General features: G+C 34.0%; 3 protein-coding genes and 1 non-coding gene across 5 annotated transcripts; all 4 read right to left on the bottom strand.

The window, feature by feature from the left end:
* Positions 1-66: 66 nt before the first annotated feature.
* On the bottom strand, positions 67-138 carry TRNAK-UUU (transfer RNA lysine (anticodon UUU)). Its single transcript has one exon. It is a non-coding gene; the product is annotated as a tRNA-Lys (tRNA).
* Positions 139-567: 429 nt separating this feature from the next.
* On the bottom strand, positions 568-2,055 carry LOC148212070 (16 kDa phloem protein 1-like). The gene is made up of 5 exons (XM_088122784.1): positions 1,766-2,055; positions 1,466-1,531; positions 1,184-1,322; positions 956-1,091; positions 568-874 (listed from the first exon to the last, which is right to left on the bottom strand). Exons 1-5 carry the CDS (start codon positions 1,830-1,832, stop codon positions 821-823), a joined length of 462 nt encoding a protein of 153 aa, XP_087978910.1. The 5' UTR covers positions 1,833-2,055; the 3' UTR covers positions 568-820.
* Positions 2,056-2,699: 644 nt separating this feature from the next.
* LOC111006767 (receptor-like cytoplasmic kinase 176) lies at positions 2,700-5,687 on the bottom strand. Its single transcript, XM_022278857.2, has 6 exons — positions 5,243-5,687; positions 4,434-4,759; positions 4,122-4,257; positions 3,849-3,991; positions 3,636-3,759; positions 2,700-3,296 (listed from the first exon to the last, which is right to left on the bottom strand). The coding sequence occupies exons 1-6, from the start codon at positions 5,292-5,294 to the stop codon at positions 2,860-2,862; spliced, it is 1,218 nt and encodes a 405-aa protein (XP_022134549.1). The 5' UTR covers positions 5,295-5,687; the 3' UTR covers positions 2,700-2,859.
* A 4,357-nt stretch (positions 5,688-10,044) lies between these two features.
* Positions 10,045-11,855, bottom strand: LOC111006406 (receptor-like cytoplasmic kinase 176). 2 transcript variants are annotated; one of them, XM_022278340.2, is made up of 5 exons: positions 11,349-11,855; positions 11,118-11,253; positions 10,882-11,018; positions 10,655-10,778; positions 10,045-10,576 (listed from the first exon to the last, which is right to left on the bottom strand). In XM_022278340.2, exons 1-5 carry the CDS (start codon positions 11,679-11,681, stop codon positions 10,266-10,268), a joined length of 1,041 nt encoding a protein of 346 aa, XP_022134032.1. In that variant the 5' UTR covers positions 11,682-11,855; the 3' UTR covers positions 10,045-10,265. The 2 variants fall into 2 exon arrangements, with proteins under 2 accessions (XP_022134032.1, XP_022134033.1); XM_022278341.2 differs by having other exon boundaries at positions 11,375-11,508.
* Positions 11,856-15,158: the final 3,303 nt, after the last annotated feature.

The following is a 15,158-nucleotide window of genomic DNA, read 5'->3' as shown; positions in this document are numbered from 1 at the left end:
TTGCATATTAGTCCAATTTTGTATTTAATTTTATAATCGCAAAATACAAAAGAATTAAATGAAAAACGCCGTCTGTGGGGATCGAACCCACGACCACGTGGTTAAAAGCCACGCGCTCTACCACTGAGCTAAGACGGCCCTGTTGCTAAAGTATCAACTATATATTATATATATTAAAGAGTATTCAGCCTACCTCCATTATCAATACTATCATCAATACTTTCTTCTTTTTAAAAAGTAGAATTGCATGCTTTCAATATCCATGAATTCAATAATGATAAAACTATATTTTTATTTATGTTTTGGAACAAATTGGAAATGAGAAAAGAAAGTTTCCAAAAGAAACAAAATCGTAAGTAAAATTGAAACTGAAAAATGACGTTACCAAAGAGGCTCTAAAAAACCTACATAATCTCTTAAGATTGAGGAATAATCCCTTCAACTTTGCTTTCTTGTTTCCAATTGAATAATAGCTTTCCTTATCTTTTAATATTAAAAAGTGTTATCTTTGAACCTACTCTTTCTATTGCCTTTATGAATTTGAGGTTTGCATTTAAAAGTTGGAACTTATTGAAACGATCAAATAGCAGGATGGTCTTATTATCTGAACAAAGCAATCGAGATGCCCAACAAATCTTCAACAGGAAGGAAATTCAAGTTGGTTTCAACACAAATTTAACCTTTCCCAGAAAACCAGCACTGTAACTACAAGACCAATTGTGTAGGTTCTATCTTTCTTCTCTGAGCAATTACACATTACAAATATGAAGATTTACAAGCACACAAATGGGGCACACTTTCATGGAAAAAACTTTGCCACCTAGTATTGGCTTTGGTTCCATCCTCCCAATTCTTCTCCATCATATTCATCCACCTATTTCATTTCATCAAACCAAATAAGCAAACTTTCCAAACAAATATTCATGTCATTTTCAGCAACAACATGATAAATTACCTTCTGGGTGAAGCTCACTGCCACTTGAATTTCTCCACAGTAGTTCAGATCAGCACCGACAACGCTGTACTTTTGTGCCCGTAGCTCCGATTCGCCATTTTCGACTCCCACAGCTAATAAATCTTCCACATATATCCTGCAACACAATACTCATTCATTGGGAACTTCTTTCTAATGCAATGTCGCCATCAATAACTCAGTTTTGTGGAAGAAGATCAAAGATCTTACGAGGCTTGGCCAATAAAATCATCAGAAGAGAAGGTGTCATGGTCCATGATTTTGAGGACCAGCTTGAACTCGTCGCCATTTCCGGGATACTCTACTCGGAATGTAAATTTCTCATTCCACACTGGACTTGCTCCTTCATCTACACCATTTCAAATGACACAAAACAGAAATGTCAAGAACAGAACAGGTTCTCGCACCAAAATTCTTCTTTAGAGTATTAAAATTGATTACCATATCAATTTATCATCTATGAGGATGGAAAGAAAAAAGAGAAACGCAAACCTCTGGCAACGCGGCTCTTGCGTTCTTGGCCCTTGTACTGAATCAAAACGTAAGGGTCAATTCGACCTGCAATATGAGAACAAAATCGTTTGCTTAATTACAAAGTGGATCCAATCCAATTCGGAACTCAGTTAATGTTAACAAACGATTGAAAGCAGCTTGATCCTCCGGACCTTCCCATGTAAATTAGTCATAAAAATCGGAAATGGGATCTAGAAAGAATCTGAAGAACACCCAGATGAGAGATAGCTACAATTTCTTCAAAACAAAACACAGGGTTATGAGAATGAACAGGATTACCCAGAAAATCTGTGCCTTTAAGCCCTTTGGCGTTGACCAACTTCACCTCCAATGTTCCAATCGCCATCGCTCTGTCTCTGTCTGTTTCTCTGGAGTGGCTTATATAGATGGGGATGGCCAGCCGCTGCCGCTTGCGAGAGGGCGTCAAAATTGACGACTGCACCAACTACAAGAATCTGCCTCGCGACGCGCGCCCATGTCCAATTGGGAGGCTGCGTGTGGGTTCGGAGAAAGAGAGATTATTTGAACCGCTTCCCATGCCATTAGACGTGTGATTAAAGGAGAAACCTTTTTGTTACAAGCTTCACACGATTCTCATAGTTAATATACAACGACAATACGCAATACCCCTGAGAGAAGAAACCGATTTATCATTCATAGAGGAAAAATGGAATAACCCATTTTGGCATTTTCTTCACTGCACTCTGTTTCTCATCATTCTCTCGGTAGCTAGAATTTGTACATCTCACTAGCCACAAAAAGATACAGCTCCACCCATGTGTGAGTGTTTGTACATATTTTTTAAGATCACCTCTAAAAGTATAAAATTGAGATCTTCATACGCTCTAATACCATTGCAGAAGTACAAAACAATATTGGTTCGAACACAGGACCTCTATACCATCTTAATGATAAACAAATCACCACTCAATCCAAACATTTAATTTCATGAATTTAAGTAATTTAATTCATTTATAGATATCTAATAACTACAGACAAAAATTACATCTTCTGGATTTATAGCTAAACCCAAATAAGAACAAAATCATTACATTCCCATAAACAACTTTTTCTGATAATTACAGCACTGTTCTGTTACATGCAGAAACCCGATGTCATTTCAACTTTTCCACTATATTCAACTCTATATCTTTTTCATTTGGTTAAAGCTTTATGTTTGGAACAAGTTGTTTCAAACTTCTGATGCCTAGTCTTAGTGGAATTCAATCTTATTCTTATCGAGTCAGAACAGGAAACACAAGGAGAAACAGATTCGGGAAAAAATTAAGCAAAGAAACAACTATACAGTGTTTTAGTACAAACATGAGTGTGTTATCCAAACACAATCTTTACCTTTTATTTCATCTCATTTTCTATAGATTGAGTACAGAAGCAGATGGTCTAGGATATGAAATAGCTTTGTTATTTGTGGAGCCACTACTGCTGCCTTGACTATAATTTTTAAGGGGTTCGCTTACAGGGCCCCTTGACCCACCGGTTTCACTGGAATCCTGAAGCTGCTCCAATATTTTCACCACTGCGTTCATGTTCGGCCTTAACTTGGGTACGGTGGATATGCATTGAATGGCAAGTTTAGCTGCTTTCAGCGCTGCTCCCGTAGAATACTGGCCTTCGATACGTGCGTCCATCATTTGGAGAACTCTTCTTTTGCTAGTGAGGTAAGGCTTTGCCCATTCCACTAGGTTGTGTTCTCCAGATGGTCGGTTTTTGTCTATAGCTCGTCTCCCCGATAAGATTTCGAGAAGAACAACTCCAAAACTATATATGTCGCTCTTGGCAGTTAGATGACCTTCAAAAGAAGAGAATGTATCCAGGTTTAGGCATTTTATACCAAGTAGTCATACTTATCATGTTTGTTACTGATCTAGAGTACGACTATTCATAAACTAGAAAGTAAATTTATAGTTGTCTTGTAACCACAAACGCTTTCTACAACGTAATATTCGTCGGTCTAGCATTCATTTTGGAGACAGAACAGAAATAAGTGCTTCTAACTGTATCAGAAAGCAAGCAGTTTTGGCCGAATTTTTGGTTAGATGTTTGGAAATTTCCAATGCATAAGTAGATAGGCTTCTTGCAAAATTTGCCATATATGTTCTCATTCGCTCAAAAGACTGATTTTGGATACCTGTGATCATATATTCAGGAGCTGCATAGCCATACGTTCCCATTACCCTAGTAGAAACATAGCTTCTATCACCTGAAGGTCCATCCTTGGCCAATCCGAAATCAGAGAGCTTCGCATTATAGTTCTGTCATTTCGAAGCTCAAAACAAATGAGATCAAATTTAACAAAAATTTCAGAAACATAGGTTCGAAAAGGATGAATTGTTTCGCATACCGAATCAAGCAAGATATTAGAGCTTTTGAAGTCCCGGTAGATTACTTTCGCTTCATCGCTATGTAGAAAAGCTAGACCTTTAGCGGCACCGAGGGCAACTTTCATTCGGAGGCTCCATGATAGAGGTTGAAAGTTAGAACTCCCTAATTCCCCCAAAAAGTAAAAAGGAAGATCTAAGTCATTCTTGCAATACAACTACATACTTTTAATTTTGTTGTTCGTGCAGTGAGAGTGTTGAAGTAATTGAACAGGTGAAATAAGTGAATAACTTACTCCTAAATAAATGATTTTCCAGGCTACCCCGGGGCATAAACTCATACACGAGAAGTCGATGTTCATCCTCTAAGCAAAAGCCAATCAATCTCACAAGATTAGGATGATGCAGCTGTCCCAGATAGTCAATTTCTGTCTGTAAATTGAGACATCCACAAATTAATCCTACTTTATATTTGGAACTGAAATACAAAGGTATCATCATCCTTTCCAAACTCAAAGCTATAATTTGCTATCATATCTGATAACTAGCTCGAAGTACAAAATATGACAAATCAAACCATCTACAATGGGCAATAAAACGATACTAACCAGCCATTCTCTGTGACCCTGGAAACCTTCCTGGTTCAGCCTTTTTACTGCAATGACCAAGCCAGTCCCAGGCTTGGTAGCTGCAAAGGACTGCTCATCAATCCACCCCTTAAAGACAGAACCGAAACCGCCCTCTCCCAGGACACTATCTGGCCGGAAGTTTCGGGTGGCAGTTTTAAGCTCATTGTAGGTAAAGTTTTTCAAGTTGGAGGACTGCAAGATCTCGCCCTCTGTTCGAGGAGTCCGAGGGGTCGAGGCAGACAAGGAATTGCTGGTTGAACTGCCTTTATCGTTTCCATCTTTGCTTGCATATTTCGAGTTCAACCCTGTCCAGGCGTTACATACAACTCTTATTACAAAAGCAGAAGCAAAGAGTCATTCGTTGGCAGCTAACACGAAAATTGATGCTTCACAAGGTTTCTTGTTTTAGTTTTGAAGTTGATTTGAAATTTAAGAAAAAGATTTCCTCATCAGAGAAGACATAATCAGTAATACTCAGTACAAAATCAACCAAATGCCTGCTTCAGTTTTCCCACCAGACACATATGGAAGGAAAATCCTAAAAGTAGAAACTTTTTACAAACCCGCATCTTCTAACAAAGTAACCCTTTGTTTGACATGAACTGGACAAAAAGATTCCAAAATTGGTCTCTCCAATCCAACCGTTTTATCAATCAAAGATAACACAAATCACAATCTAAATCAGAGACAACCCAATAACCAACCATGCGAAATATATCAAAGTAGCAAATAAGAGCAGAAATTAGAAAACCTAAAAGTAAATGCAAGGTTAAAGAAGAGGTTGAAACCATTGTGAAGAGGGCTCTCAGCTTTAATCCTAGCACTGAGGCAGGACCCCATCAACCGTATGCTCAAAGGAAAGCTCTCGCCCGAGACAGAGCAGCTCCACAGCTGAAAAAAATAGGAATAGGAGCAGAAGGGGAGAGAAATGAGCGAAAAGGGGGGCTGCCCAGCCTAGCCTTAGCCCTTAGCCCGTGAATGGGAACTGGTTCTGTGTTTGCAAGTGTGAAAGGTAGAGGCTTTTCCTTGACCAAGCTGTCAAACAATCCCCATTTGAATTCAATTTTCAAAAGGAGAAGGAAGAAACTTCTGGGGGGTTGAAAACTTGGAAAGAAAGGCTTCAAGTTAACTATACATTTTGGAAGTATGCGCGTGGCTTGGTTTCTTGTTTGGGGTTTTATGGGGAAACAGCTTTATTCGTTCCTATCAAGAAAAGAGGGGGGGAAAAAAGAGAGTGTTAAAAGGGTTGACTTGGCCAAGCTCTACAACTACAACTACAACTACAACTACAACTACATACACTCACACTCTCCATCAGCAGCAAGTGGGAACGGCTAGATTCAGAATTGGCATTAATTTCCCCAAAGCTGTGGGCTGCTCTCTATTCTCTAATAGTTTTATTTGGGTTTCAAGTCAATAATTGAAAGATTTTGACACAATTCGCCCTTTCCCTTGCATCTAAAAAACTATCTTTGTTGGCTTCTCTTTAGACAAAAAGTTCGTTTGTTTTTACTACCAAGTACCAAGTTGCTCTCCCCTTTTGGAATATACATGATGAACTAAGCTCTGTATGAAAATTACGTTTAGATACAGTTCTGTAGTTTTTAAAAATATATCAAATTTGCTTTCTTACATAAATCTAAACAGTTTTTCTTAAGTAGCTTTCGTTGTTTGCAAGGTATTTACTTTATTTTGACAATATGAGTCAACGTTTACCTAAATTAGAATTAGAATTGGTATATATATTGCAATATTTACCTTATATTAAGATTTTGTTAAAATCTTTTTACTAATTTCAACCAAAGGCAATGTAAGAATCTCTCAAAATCTAAAGATTTCAAACTAAAATAAAGATCTATTTTCAAAAAAAAAAAAACTAAAATAAAGATCTAACAAATTGATGCACAAAATAAACTATTTAATAAACATCATAAAACTCACCCCAACTAATTTAAACAAAAAAATCTAACCTGATATCATAACTTTTTTTAAGTCCCATCAATTTCATATCAGGCTTCTATTTGCAATCCATTAAATGGCCTAACAAAACGTAAAATTGGACAAAAATAAAATTATTAAAAAATTTTGAGAAACCTTACCAAGTTAAAGAATAAATATGGAACCTCCTCTCTTTTTTAATGTTGAAATTTCGAACTAATTGAGATAGCAATAAAATAAAAATACAAGAAAAATATATATTCTTCAAACAAATTTTTTTTAAATGATAAAAAATAGTTTTTGTTTTTTGTTTTTTTTAGAACTTTGAATTGTTAATTTATAAAACAATCTTACCCTTCATAAAATAAAAAACACTAAAACAGGATGGAGACTGGCGAGCCCCTAAAATTAATAACATTAATTTATTAGTCCGAATTTATGATTTCTGCATTTTAAAATAATATTACACATGACCAATTGCTGTTTTTATTTTTTATTTTTCGGCCGGCAATGTTGACCAGTTGACCTCTTACCTGTCATGTGGGCTACAGCAGTTAATTTGTCCCGCCGAAAGCCATTAAAATATATATATATATACAATTTTTTTTAGTACTAAAAATATATATATAATTACGTAATAAAGTATTTATATTTCTCTTTCCATTATCCAACAGTTCTTTTTTTAGTAAAAATATATTTTTATATTCTAATACACATGATAAGCGATATAAAATTATTATCTTAATCAGGTCGAGAATCATAAATTAATTATGTTAATTTGTTAATGTGATGTAAGTTGTAACACATGGTGAAATTATATATCAATATAATATGACAGATCTAGTCAACAAATTATTTAAAAAATAATTGAAATTGTTCAAGTTGAAAAATAAATCAAACAATTAAATCGTCACTATAAATATAGATTTATTCTTTTTAGTCATTGAAATAATTGAAAGTCGAGGAATTTATGTATTTCTATATTATAGTACAATAAAATTTAAAAATACCCGTGATTGAAAAATGTAATATATTTTAGTATGGTGGAGCGAAATGTGGAATCTCTCGTGATAACATCACTTTTTTCCAAACAAAAGCTTTGGTTTTGACTTTTCACAAGTATGATGAATAAACTTGACGTTACCATGTGTTGACTTTTTTATTAAATCTAATTTATATATTTTTCCCTATTTTCTTTAGTTATTTGTTGAAAATTCAACAACCAACCATCTTCAGTTTTGTGCTCATTCATGATCTTGACTTCTGAGAAATGGATATTTTTCAAAATCATAAGAAGTATCGTATTTTGAAATATCTTGAAATTAGGCCAAAACACTGCCAAAGAGTTGTTGTTCGTTATTATTTTTTAGGTTTCATTGCATATTTTCATTTCTTTTCAATGATTAGAAGTTGAAATTTTGTGGGTTTGGATAAATTGGGTCTTCAGACGGTTTCTTTAACAAATTATTAGTATGGGATAATTTTTTGCAACTCTAACCTTTTACATTTGTTTGAAATATAAGTTTTTTTTTTACTACGACATATGACAGGTGAAAATTCGAATTCATGATCTTTTAATTGAATATAGGTAGATGGATCAATTTAGCATTGACAAATACAAAATTAAATTAAAAATACAAATTAATACTACATATAAGTTTTAAATTTTACAAAAAATACAAAATTAAATTAAAATTTGTTTAAGCTTATCAGACCATTAAGAACCGATCAGAGCTCTATTAAGTAACATTAATACGTATTAATTGGCCAGCCTGCATGTCTCTTTTTAGAAGTTAGACATTTTTGTAATATTCTTGGAAATTGAACATGTTTCTCTTTTTGTTTTGTATATATGCAATAATAATAAATTTAATATTAATTTATCTGAAACTTTTGTGAGAACTTTATAGTTCATTGTGTTTTAATTAATTAAGTAAACTCTTAAAAGGTTCGTACTTTATCTCAAAAATTAAAAAATAATGAGTTAAATGGATTGGTGAAAGAAAAATATACAGCAAGCTGTTGGAGGTGATTTCTCACCGGCCATGTGTCGATATACGATGCAACAACAATGATAAATCAGCATGGAGATTCACACGTGGGAGTAACTATACCGTGAAGTAACTAATACACCTCAGACCTCAAATCTCCTCAAGAGGTCGAGTCGATCTATTGAACACGGTTGTCGCAAGTCATGAATAAGACAAACCAACCTAAGTCTCATATACCTCAGTCACTTGAGATACCACCTGAGTCAAACCCAATGTCGGAGTGCTTATAATTACTCTCTTCCGTAGGTCCCCTAATTACTATACCACTTTGTTTGAGGAGTTAGTCAAAATTGATCAAATTCTTTTTATCCAACTCAAGTTATGTTTGTAAAAACACGACATGAGACAAGAGATTAAACTTTTTGAAAAGATTTTAAAGATATTTAAATTTATCTTTTACCCTTGACACACTTGTGTCTACAAAAGTTGACCTTAAAATTCTTATTTCATAGAATTAAATATGAAATTTAAATAAATAGTAAAATTATTTTTTTTCATTAACTGAAATTCATTTTAAAGATTTAGGGCAAAATTTATGGATTTTTGTGGTCTTGAATGAGGATATATTTTGAGTGATTCAATTTGCTAGTGTTGTGATATCGCAAATCGATAGAAAGGATGTAAGAAATACGAGTTGGAAATATTCTCTATTATATATTATTGATAAGAAGAAATACAAGTTTCCACCCAAATATTCTCTTATTATTATAATTTTTTTTTAATAAAAAGGAAAGCAAAACATTACAGAAGCTCCTCCAAGTATTCCATTTCTAAACCGCTCTTCAACTACAGTGACCAATACTCCATCCAGATCGAAAATTCATGAAGAAGGAGAACCCATCGAGCCAACAAGTGAGCCGCTTTATTACCCTCCCTCTTCACGAAATTGAAACTTGCATGTAAAGTTTAAGTCCAGAAACTCTTCGCCTTCAAAACGATTTCTTCCGTTTTCGATAGGTCCTTCGAAGATTGAGAGAAAAGATTGAAAATAGGAGATGAATCCGTCTCTGAAAGCTAGGATTTATGGCTCTATTATTATAATTAACAGTGATTTAATTTGAACTCATCCGGCCTCTCTCTCTCCCCTCTCTCTCTCCATATATAAATTTTGACTAACATTTAGAAACTTTTTAAAATATTGGAACAAAATTACTTGACTCTAAAAGCCTAAATAGATCACCAAATTTGTGTGATTGAATCTAAAATGAAAGAAAGTAAAAAGAAAATCAATAAAAAAAATCCTTCAGTCATCTCACCATTTTTAGATTGATTTGTCTTCGGTTCCATTATGAAGACAATTTGGCGTTGTTGGGTCCTGTACTAAAAGATTGTACAGTTACTAAAAACTTCTTAAACTATATAAATCATAGATACAAATCTTGAAAAAATTCAAAGACGTAATAATATTTAGAAACTTTTTGAAATATCACGACAAAATAGACATATATATATATATAAGTCAAAAAAGCGGGTGTGATTGAACCTAATCTGAAAGAAAGTAAAATGTACTTGGAAAAACAACAGGGAGGCCGTGTTGAAAAGCAAAAAAGGGATCGGAAGTAGAAAAACCTCAACAAAAAACACATTGTGAAAAGATACTATTAGGTAAGGTAGAGACGAAATTGCATATGCTCCAAAATTAAACACATTAATTCCTTCACATTTACATGATCAATATGTCTCACGTTTACGTTTTGAACCCAAATTAACGAAATGCAGAATTAATAATAATTGTTTCTGCCTTTCTTTCCTCATAATGGGCTGAACTTAACCAAAATCCTGTGCCTTGGCTGGCTGGCTTCTTCTTCTTCTTCTTCTTCACTTATTCAAAATCCTGAAGTTGCTCCAATTCCATCACCACTTCATCCATGGAAGGCCTGCGTTTGGGGTCTTCCGAGAGGCACTTTAAAGCAAGCTTTGCTGCTGTAAATGCCTTCTTTACACAGTACTGCCCCTCAATTCTGCCGTCCATAATTCTCAAAACTTGCCGTCTGCTGCTCACATAAGGCCTCGCCCACTCCACTAGATTCTGTTCTCTCGGTGGCCTTGTTGAATCTAGCGCTCGTCTCCCACATAAAATCTCCAGTAGAACAGCCCCGAAACTGTACACGTCGCTCTTCGCCTTTAGATGACCTTCCAAATTCACCAAATTCAAGTTCAGAATTACATGTTTTTAGTCCTTAACTTTTAATTTTGTGTGTTGATACTTACCTGTGGCCATATATTCAGGAGCCGCGTAGCCATAGGTACCCATGCACCGGGTCGAAACATGGCTTTGATTCCCCTCTGGCCCGTCCTTGGCCAATCCAAAATCTGAGATTTTAGCCTCGTAATTCTGTAATAATTAGTTGAGAACATATTATTAGAGAATTAATTAAGAAGTTGAGTGTGTAACAATTAAAGTACATAAATTTGCATTGCATATTATATAATTATACCGCATCAAGAAGAATGTTTGAGGATTTGAAATCACGATGGATAACTTTTTCACCATGTAAATACTCCAAACCCCTCCCAGCGTCCAGTGCGATCTTCATACGCAGCTTCCATGACAATGGTTGAGACCCAGATCCTCCTGAAAAATTAAATATTTATTCACTCTCAATTTATCACATTTTGTAATTTCATAAAACCCCCAATAAATAAATAACTTTGAAATTTTTACTAAACTCACTTCCAAAAAGGTGATTGTCCAAACTACCCCGCGACATGAACTCATAGACCAGAAGCTGGTGCTCATTCTCCAAGCAATAACCAATAAGTTTCACCAAATTAGGATGATGCAGCTGCCCCAGATAGTTAATTTCTGCCTTTAAATTCCAACAATACCCCACATGTTAACTTATAGAATAAAATTAAAACTATGATATATAAGTAAAAAGACAACATTTCAATCGATACGAACCAACCATTCGTTGTGGCCTTGCATACCATCTTGGTTGTGGCGCTTAACGGCAATGGAGATGCCGGTGCCGGGCTTGGTGGCGGTGAGGGAGTGGGGGTCGATCCAGCCCTTGAACACGCTCCCGAAACCACCCTCGCCCACCATGCTCCGCTGCCGGAAATTGCCCGTCGCCTTCTTCAGTTCGTTAAAGCAGAACCTCCCCAGATTTGAGGACTGCAAAATCTCGTCCTCGGTTCGTGGACTTGGATGAACCGACGCCGACGAGCTCGTTGCTCCTGCAGAACGGATTTGGCTTCCATTTTCAGCCCCAATAGTGCTTACGCAAGACCCCATTAATGGAATAAAATACCTGATCAGAAACACAAACCCAATGAACCAAAGAGAGTATAATTCTGTGGATTTATAGTATCAACATTCTTCAAATTCGTGTAAAGCGTTGAAAAAATTGCCAAAAAGGTACACTGGGGGTTGACTTGACTCTTAATTGGCAAATTATATTTTTAAGGATTATTGTGGGTTCTTAGCTGTGTGTAGTCTGCACAAAATCGTACCCACAAAACAAAATCTTAGATTTTTCATTGTGATAAGCAATACCAATAGAAATTTATCAAGTAAATTTTGCAATTGCCACGTGGGTCGGTGAACAAAAACTTCAACCACCTAAATTAAGCTAATTATGAAATTTTTAGGAGGGTTCCATGAAGTTGTGAGGAAGGAGAGCCTTCACAAAGTAATATGAATGAGTTCATACCCCCAAATTTAATCTAATTTCGCTTTCGGTGAAATCTAATATAGTGATCAATCTTATAAATTTTGTTACATAGTGAAATTATACCTACTTTTTCGTGCACTCCCTTTGAAAAGAAAAAAAAAAATTATCCATTCTGTTATAATTAAAGAAAATAGAATGGAAAGTGTATTGAAGATTGTAATTATTTTGTAGAGATTTGATTATCTTGAATTTCTAGTTTTTGTGGAAGTGGAACATATAATGGATATGTGACTAAAGTACATCCATTTCGGATATGCTTTCCCTTTACCAATATACCAATCATCATCAATATTGCAAGTTGTAACCTATCAATTCTCAGAAAACGGAAAAAAGAAAAAAGAGTTGCCACCTATTTAATCTTACTCTGAGTTCATAGTGCTTTTAGTTTATATTTGGTCTGTCATCCGCTCTTTGAACACGTTGTTTCTCTTTTTTTCACCTCCAAATCCAAAATTATATATTGGTCCTCGATCTTAAAATTTATATTGGTGGGAGAAAAATGTGTTTGAAGAGGGAGTTTAGTGAAAAATGAGGGAGAATTTTGTGTCCAAACAGTTTGAAAATTTTGGACAGGGAATAATTGGGGAGATATAAAATGCATTATTGATTAATAAGAAGTCGAAGATGAGGTGTTTGAATAATTAAAAAAAAAACACTGATAAAACATCTATGAATTATTGCTTTTTTAAAGAAAAAAAAAATACTATGTGAAAATTCTACGGTGTTATTTCATATCGGAGTGGCCATCTACATAGAGCAAGATCCTGCCATAAAAAATTGTGATTATCAAAATATTGAAATAAAAAAAATTTCACTCTTGACAGTGATATATGTTGTATATGTAAATCCTAGATGTGAAAATATGCGGAATTCCTATGAAAAAAAAAAAAAGAAAGGGTATAGGTAGAAAAAAGAAAAAAGACACCACAGGGATATTAAATGAATGGAATTGGGATATGGATGGAATATAATGAAATAGAGCCACTTTGAGGTTCTCTATGAAATGAGGCATGGAACGGAGCCACTATGAAGAAGTTCTGGGAGTTACGAAGGAAACCTCGAGCTCATATTGGTCATGGGTTGAGAACGAGAATTGAATTCTATGAGAAATAATTTCCCGTTGTTCCTCAGTAGCTCAGTGGTGGAGCGGTCGGCTGTTAATTGATTGGTCGTAGGTTCGAATCTTACCTCACTACAACCCCCTTTGTGAGTTGGCACCCCTTCTCCCGAAGTTACTATTTTGTCGAGTTCCTTGGAGAGAGTTTCTAATTTAATTCTGTACAATATTTTATCTTAAAAAAAACACATTCCCCTAATGTAATTAGGTCATAAACCACTACAGCCTAAGTTGAACTTCTAAATTAACATAATTAATTGCACATTAAGCTTCATGAATGGCTGGAAAATCGCTTTTGATTACTTAGAAACGACACGACTTGATAAAAAATATATTTTTCCTTGACACTGGAACTTTTGACCCAATTATTCTTATAATTAGTTAATATCTTATTTTAGAAATTGTAATTTTAAAAAGAACTTAGCTTAGTGCTGACCATAATTAATTTGAACAACCGGCAGTTCCTCTTTATATTTTCAAAAACACACTCATAAACAAACCAAATTGGATTTGGTAAAACCTTTTATTATCATATATAGGTTAGATTTAGATTAGATTATATTATATTGGAACTTTGAACAATCTTATTCCACCCTCTTAAAATCTCCTCAGCAACGCAAACCAACTTTCTCCACCAAAAAGAATATTTAGGGAGGGGGAAAGAAATAGATAAAGATATTATTTGATTAGATTTTACATGTTAAAATATAGTATTCAAAATTCATTATTAAAATCTATGAATATAATGTGTATAAATTTTGTTGTATAAAATATAATAAAAATAAGAAATTAATGAAATGAATCCATGTGAATCTGAATCAAAACGAAGTGTTATTTTTCTTGAAAAATTTTGTTTTTCCTCCATGGTCTCTTGAAAGATAGATCCGACGAAGTCAATAACATGACATGGATCTAGTACTAAAAAGAAAGGATAAAAAAATTTTGAAAGACAAAATTTATTTTTTAAATGTGAGAAATAAACTACATATTTAAACAATATATCTTTGATCAAAGACGTATACCTTTTCTTATAAAATTTGAAAAAAAAATATTCAACATGACTATTAATAATGAAGGTAAATTTCAAATGCTATGTATCACCGTTCATTAATACAAATAATTAATTTATGGGTTATATAGTGAAGTTGGTCTTAAAAAAGTGGAAGACAACCAAACTTTTAATTACGTTTAAGGTACACCAATTATCTTTGAGATTTGTGCAAACTAGCTCATAAAATTGCAAAAGTCAGATATATATATATTTATTTATTTTTTCCTTTTGTTTTCTTTTTTCTTTTAAAGATTATGATTGTGTCTTTAAGTTTTATGCATGCTTTTAGCAAATAGCATTGAGAGAGAAAAAAACAATGCAACTTTTTGTGATTTTCGGAGGAATTATATTTCGTGACTAAATAAATTTGTGTTGATATTTGAGATTCATACAATCTCTAATATTTATCCGACTTGTTGATCTTGATCGACCTATTGACGGTTTGTTTGTCTTGATCGACCTATTGACAGCTTGTTGATCTTATTAGGTGAATGAATCCCTCTATTTGTAGAGTTTTTTATGGGGTTTAGGTGGGCTTGGATCCATATAAGACATGACAAATTTTGATTGGATCAATTTATATGTCATATGTGGTCAATCTTATTAGATCAACTTATATCATCACATGGTTATAATATAATTTGATGGTTCCAATTCAAATGCCCAAAGATAATACGTGACATTATTTAATTGGCCTCAATTTAATGACATATAATTTTATTATTATAATTACGTGATAATTTGTGATTCGCGGAAATTTATCGCCAACACTTTTTATTTTATTATTATTTTTATTTTTTAAATGAAAAGAAAAAGCAAGTTTTACAAAGCTTTTTCTTAGAAACCAAGGATATAGAATAAATTCTAATG

The sequence above is a fragment of the Momordica charantia genome (assembly GCF_013281855.1).
Source record: "Momordica charantia cultivar OHB3-1 chromosome 4 unlocalized genomic scaffold, Mcharantia_2.0 BLBB01000004.1, whole genome shotgun sequence".
Taxonomy (NCBI): domain Eukaryota; kingdom Viridiplantae; phylum Streptophyta; class Magnoliopsida; order Cucurbitales; family Cucurbitaceae; genus Momordica; species Momordica charantia.
The sequence above is the reverse complement of the archived record's forward strand: the minus strand, read 5'-3'. Positions and strand labels throughout refer to the sequence as shown.